This window comes from Somniosus microcephalus, chromosome 13 (assembly GCF_052327205.1).
Source record: "Somniosus microcephalus isolate GS21.2 chromosome 13, FLI_Smic_1.0, whole genome shotgun sequence".
In the NCBI taxonomy this organism is placed as follows: domain Eukaryota; kingdom Metazoa; phylum Chordata; class Chondrichthyes; order Squaliformes; family Somniosidae; genus Somniosus; species Somniosus microcephalus.
The window spans coordinates 160849941-160855940 of record NC_140999.1 but is presented as its reverse complement, the minus strand read 5'-3'; the positions used below and the strand labels follow the sequence as shown (position 1 = coordinate 160855940).

General features: G+C 43.7%; 1 protein-coding gene across 3 annotated transcripts in view; it reads left to right on the top strand.

Moving 5' to 3' along the window:
- The first annotated feature begins 363 nt into the window (after positions 1-363).
- The window catches only part of LOC147108723 (protein-tyrosine kinase 6-like), a 62326-nt gene continuing 56689 nt past the window's right edge, over positions 364-6000 (top strand). The window contains exon 1 of one of the 3 annotated variants that reach the window (XM_086005481.1): positions 364-701. In XM_086005481.1, coding sequence (XP_085861607.1) covers positions 571-701 — 131 coding nt within the window. In that variant the 5' untranslated portion in view covers positions 364-570. Of the gene's footprint in view, positions 702-911; positions 1722-6000 lie in introns of those variants that run through there. The other 2 variants (XM_086005479.1, XM_086005480.1) reach the window with 2 other exon arrangements.

Sequence of the window (6000 nt, the reverse complement as noted above, 5' to 3'; positions counted from 1 at the left end):
GCCTTCCGGACTCAATATCGAGTTCAACAATTTCAGATCATAACCTCGGCCCCTATCACATTTTTACTTATATTTTTTTCCATCCCTTTGTTTTGGGTCTTCCCTTCCCCCCCCCCCCGCCCGCCCCCGCCCGCTTTTCCTTTTTTTCCCTCTCTCTCCCACATGGCAGCTCTGTCTCATCCTGGCAGTACACTTCACACCTAATCTCAGCCGTCTTTTGTCTCCACTTGTCCGATTACCATCTCGTCTGGTTTTGAATACCTCTTAATGTCTCTTTTACTTCTTTTGTTCTGTCACAGCCCTGCCTTCGATCTATTTTATTTCCTTTCCAGTTTTGAAAAAGGGTTTCGACCCGAAACGTCAATTCTAATTTCTCTCCACGGATGTTGCCTGGCCTGCTGAGTTTTTCCAGCATTTTCTGTTGTTATTTCGGATTTCCAGCATCTGCAGTATTTTGCTATGGTACTTCCAGCAGGGGTTGGCCAGAGCCACGAATGGAGGATGTTGCTGGCTCTCCCAATGGCAACACGTCCATCCCAGTCAGCTAAAGATTTCCCTGGAGCCTAAAGCATGCCTATGCGAGGCCGTGCTGACAAGAGAGCGAGAGGAAAGTACCTGGATCCCAGGAAGCTGGAGTGGTCGCTCCGCTCCGCGCTCTCTGAGGCTCCAGCCACAGCGGCTTCAGTCCCGAGAACACCAGGGTAAGTAGCCGAGCACAACGATTGTCATTTTATAGGAAAGGGAAAGCATCACAGTGACTGAGTACCAAATACTCCACACTTTCAGAAACATTGATATTGGAACAGCACTTGGTGCGAGGCTCGGGTGAAGAGGAGTGATGCTGGGTCGGCTGGCTAATGCTGGAGACGGGGGAAGATTGGGTGGCGGGGGTTAGACTGGCGAGGTGACTCTCCTCTGCTGTGCTAACTGATCATTCAGTGAATGGACGGAGAAATATTATCGGAATTATTTTACTGGCTGGCGCTCTAGTACTGTAACACGTCTTGCAAATTATACCAACACCTATTTCTCATTGTGAGAATAAACCTTCTTCGCTCTGTTTTGTCTTCACACTAATTGGACTCAAACTTCAACTGGTAGCAATGAAATACTCCGGGGGGTGGGGCGGGGGTTCCGTACTGACACAAAGAATGGTTATGAGCTGGCAGCTCAACAACGAGGCGTGGTTTGGTCGGAATTGTCTTATTTTTAACAATACTCATTGGCTACATCAATGAAAGTAACGAGGAAGTAAGATGGAAAAATACTCAGGTTCACATTTTGGGAATGTAACAGAACACAACAACCAGAAGTGGAGGAGAGCAGTGTGAGAATCGATCAGCAATAATCACCTCCAAGTTCATCTTCATGGCCGCAACCTTGCAAAGGATTTGCCCATGTTTAAATTCGGTGTGGAATGTAATCTTCGCTTCAAGGAGTAACTCCGGGGTCGAAGATTTGCCACAGAAGCAAACAACTCTTGCCACTGATCCCGAGGACAGCCAGCAGACCGTTTACAAGGCGCTGTACGATTTCTGCGCCAGGGCAAGTGAGGAGCTGTCCTTTAAAACTGGGGACGAATTTGAAATCCTGAACGGTGACGATTCTTCTTCTGGAGTTTGGTGCTTTGCAAAGAAACTGAGTAGTTGCTATGGAGATAAGTGCACAGGATATATTCCTTCTAATTATGTTGCCAAGAAAGAAAGTTTAGCCACAGAACCGTAAGTAATTTCAAAGATTTTTCATGGCATTTAACTTGTGAAGTCCAAATGCTTCCTGTTGTGGATTTTGCTTGGAGACTATTGTTATGCTTGTTGCTGTTTCTGACTGATTCAGTATCTTCTGAAACTGCAGAATTTGTGTGTAGGTATATCTATGGTAGATTTAATTCTTGTATTTGTTGTAGATGTTGTGAATTGTTTTAGTTAAAACTGTTCAGAGACGGGGTAGTCTGGGATTTTAAGACTTTCTACCTTTCCAGTATTAAACAGTCTCCCACTACAGCTCAGTGCCTATTCTTGTGTTGGTGAAGCACCTTGGAACGGTTTACTGCATTAAAAGTGCATTCTAAATGCCTGCTGTTTTGACTTTTTGCTCCTGATCACGATCTAGTGTGGGCCTTAGCTCAGTGGGTAGCACTCTCACTTCAGAAGGTTGTGACTTCAAGTCCCACTCCACAGACTTGAGCACATATATCTAGGCTGATACTCCAGTGCAGCACTGAGGGAGTGCTGCACAGTCAGAGGTGCCGTCTTTTGGATGAGACGTTCAACCGAGGCCCTGTCTGCCCTCTCGGGTGAACATGAAAGATCCCATGGCACTATTTCGAACAGGGGAGTTATTCCTGGTGTCCTGGCCACTATTTATCCCTCAACCAACACCACTTAAAAAAAAAAGGCAGATTATCTCATTGCTGTTTGTGGGAGCTTGCTGTGCGCAAATTGGCTGCCTAGTTTCCTACATTACAACAGTGACTACACTTCAAAAGTACTTCATTGGCTGTAAAATGCTTTGGGATGTCCTGAGGTCATGAAAGGCGAAGGCGCTATATAAATGCAAGTTCTTTATTGAGGTGGGTGCAATTTCCTTCTAATTTTCCATGTCTTAATATATTTTCCTTGTCCATACACAAATGTAAGGCTAAAAATTACTGTTGGTGATATCAGCAGACAAAAGCGGAATATATTCCTCTGTTCTTTTGTCCACTGGTTTGGTGAAGGTTTGACCTATTTAAAGTAAATGGAATTGAAATAAGGCGGGGGCATAAAATAAGGTCTGAGCCTATTCCTGCCCACACCCGAGTGCCAGGCATATACACTTTCAGCAGGAGCCACTGGATAGCAATTGGGAGTGAGAACACCCACACAATCTTCCTCTCCCTATCCCAATAAAAGAGAGAACTTCAGGACATCACAAAGGCATTGCAGTCAATTAAAGCACTTTTCAAAAGTAGTCACTGTTGTAATGAAGGCCTTGTGTGACCCTTCTTGCCACAGCTCAACTAAGTCGCTATAGACCTAGGGGTGCCAACTCAGCTTGGACCTATCCCTGGAGGCTTCATCACAAGACCTCCCACCTCCAATGGCCCTAACAACCTTTTTTCCCCAATTTCCAATATTTCTATAACTAATAAACAAAAGTGATCAAAGAAACACACACAATTGTTTTATTATAAAATAAAAACAGAAAATGCTGGAAATACTCAGCAGGTCAGGCAGCATCTGTGGAGAGAGAAACAGAGTTAACGTTTCAGGTCGATGACCTTTCGTCAGAGCCGTTCTGACGCAGGGTCATCGACCTGAAACGTTAACTCTGTTTCTCGCTCCACAGATGCTGCCTGACCTGCTGAGTATTTCCAGCATTTTCTGTTTTTATTTCAGATTTCCAGCATCCGCAGTATTTTGCTTTTGTATAATTGTTTTATTACTTTTTTCTTGGGTTGCTTGCAGCAATGTCCAGGAGAAAAAATATTCAAGGCATTCAATAAGGTGCCACACAAGAGGTTATTAAACAAAATTAGGTTTTATGGGATTGGGGGTAATATACTAGCATGGATTGATGATTGGTTAATGGACAGAAAAGGAGAGTAGGAATAAACAGGTCATTTTCGGGTTGGCAGGCTGTAACTAGTGGGCTACCGCAAGGATCAGCGCTTGGGCCTCAGCTATTCACAATCTATATCAATGATTTGGATGAGGGGACCAAATGTAATATATCCAAGTTTGCTGATGATACAAAGCTGGGTGGGAATGTAAGTTGTGAGGAGGATGCAAGGAGGCTTGAAGGGGATATAGACAGGCTAAGTGAGTGGACAAGAACATGGCAAATGGAATATAATATGGAGAAATGTGAAGTTATCCACTTTGGTAGGAAAAATAGAAAAGCAGTGTATTTTTTAAATGGTGAGAGATTGGGAAATGTTGGTGTTCAGAGGGACCTGGGTGTCCTTGTACACGAATCACTGAAAGTTAACATGCAGGTACAGCAAGCAATTAGGAAAGCAAAAGGTATGTTGGCCTTTATTACAAAAGGATTTGAGTAGAAGAGTCTTACTGCAATTATATAGGGCCCTGGTGAGACCACACCTGGAGTAATGTGTACAGTTTTGGTCTCCTTACCTAAGGAAGGATATACTTGCCATAGAGGGAGTGCAGCGAAGGTTCACCAGACTGGCTCCTGGGATGGGGGAATTGAGTAGACTAGGCCTATATTCCCTAGAGTTTAGAAGAATGAGAGATGATCTCATTGAAACATACAAAATTCTTACAGGGCTTGACAGGGTAGATGCAGGGAGGATGTTTCCCCTGGCTGGGGAGTCTAGAACCAGGGGGTCACAGTCTCAGAATAAGGGGTCGGCCATTTAGGACTGAGATGAGGAGAAATTTCTTCACTCGGAGGGTTGCGAATCTTTGGAATTCTCTACCCCAGAGGGCTGTGGATGCTCAGCCGTTGAGTATATTCAAGGCAGAGATCGATGGATTTTTGAATATTAAGGGAATCAAGGGATATGGGGATAGTGCAGGAAAGTGGAGATGAGGTAGAAGATCAGCCATGATCTTATTGAATGGCGGAGCAGGCTCGAGGGGCCGAATGGCTCCTATTTCTTATGTTCTAATTCCTGGAGATTCCAGGGCAATCTTGGGGGGTCGGCAACCCTATATAGACCAAGGATTGAACCTGAGATCTTCATGGTCCTTGTGGCTCAGCTATTCATTCCCTTACCTACTTAGCCATTCGAAGATTGATTAAAAATGTATAATTTATATCATAAAGTACTTAATAAGAAAACAAATGGCTTTCGCGGGGGGAATGCTTTAGAACTGAGTACAAAACTGCCCATTCTACTCAACTGCATTAGAAAAAAAATCAAGATGAATTGAGTAGAAACAAAATCTGAGAAAATTAAATATTGCTGAAGATCAATGTTCCCATTATACAGTGTAAGGGTAAACCGGGAGAGCTTCTTCTCCCCGAGACGGACCCTCTGATATAAAGGGTCGACGTCCGCCTTATTTCCAATCAATCACTCGGAGTCCGGAGGTTCGTTCAGTAAAGCAACTTTATTTACAAGCTGACAGGGAAGATACCCATCCTGGGACGAATGCTCCCCGATCGTTGAAAATCTCCTGCCTTATATACAGGTTTTGTTCTGAGTCGTGGCTACTGTTTGCAATTAGGTGCATTACACGTATACATTTCTTTCATCAACAGTTGGCTTCGGGTGCAAATTCTTGTGACCTGTGTGTATTGGTCTGGTGACCCCATACGTATCTCAATACTTCCTCAGTTAGTGATTCACGGTTTGTGCACTTTGGCCACGACTTCACCAGACTTTCCTTCTGAACATTGTTCATACCAATTCCTTATGTGGTTGGGTATATGCTCTGTTCCTTAATCCCCTCATCTTAGCTCTTTTTTAACCCTTTCAGTCCCCCCTTTTGGTCCTGATTAATCCCGTTTAATCATTGACCAACCCGATTATTTCTCCTATTATGGTGTCCTGCCGGGGTGGTGATCAAATCCAACCCATTGGGTCACCTTGTTTATATAATCAATATTGTCCTGATTCCTATGCCCCCTACATTCTTTCCATCGACATTATCCACCCAAATACATAGGCTATAAGCATTAATGTTATAAGTACTATACATCCATTAAGCAGGTCTTTCTCCCAAGCCTTTGATCATTGGTAGTAATAGTCTGTCTGCTCGATGGGAATCTGCCCAGGAGGTTTCTGTAACAATTACCACCGAACAACATACATCACTACTTTATCAAGGTCATGTATATTTCTTCCATTTCCTTCTTTCTTTTTTGTTTTCTACATTTTTTACAGGCGGTGCATGCTGCTATTCCCATTCCTATTGCCAAAACCAATTGTATTATAACTAGTATGTGAGAAGTAATGCGGATCCATGGGTGGATGTTGACATCCATCCCCCAATCCCACAGCTTCTCATACCATTGGACTTCCTGTAGTTCTACTTCTATGTCCCTTTC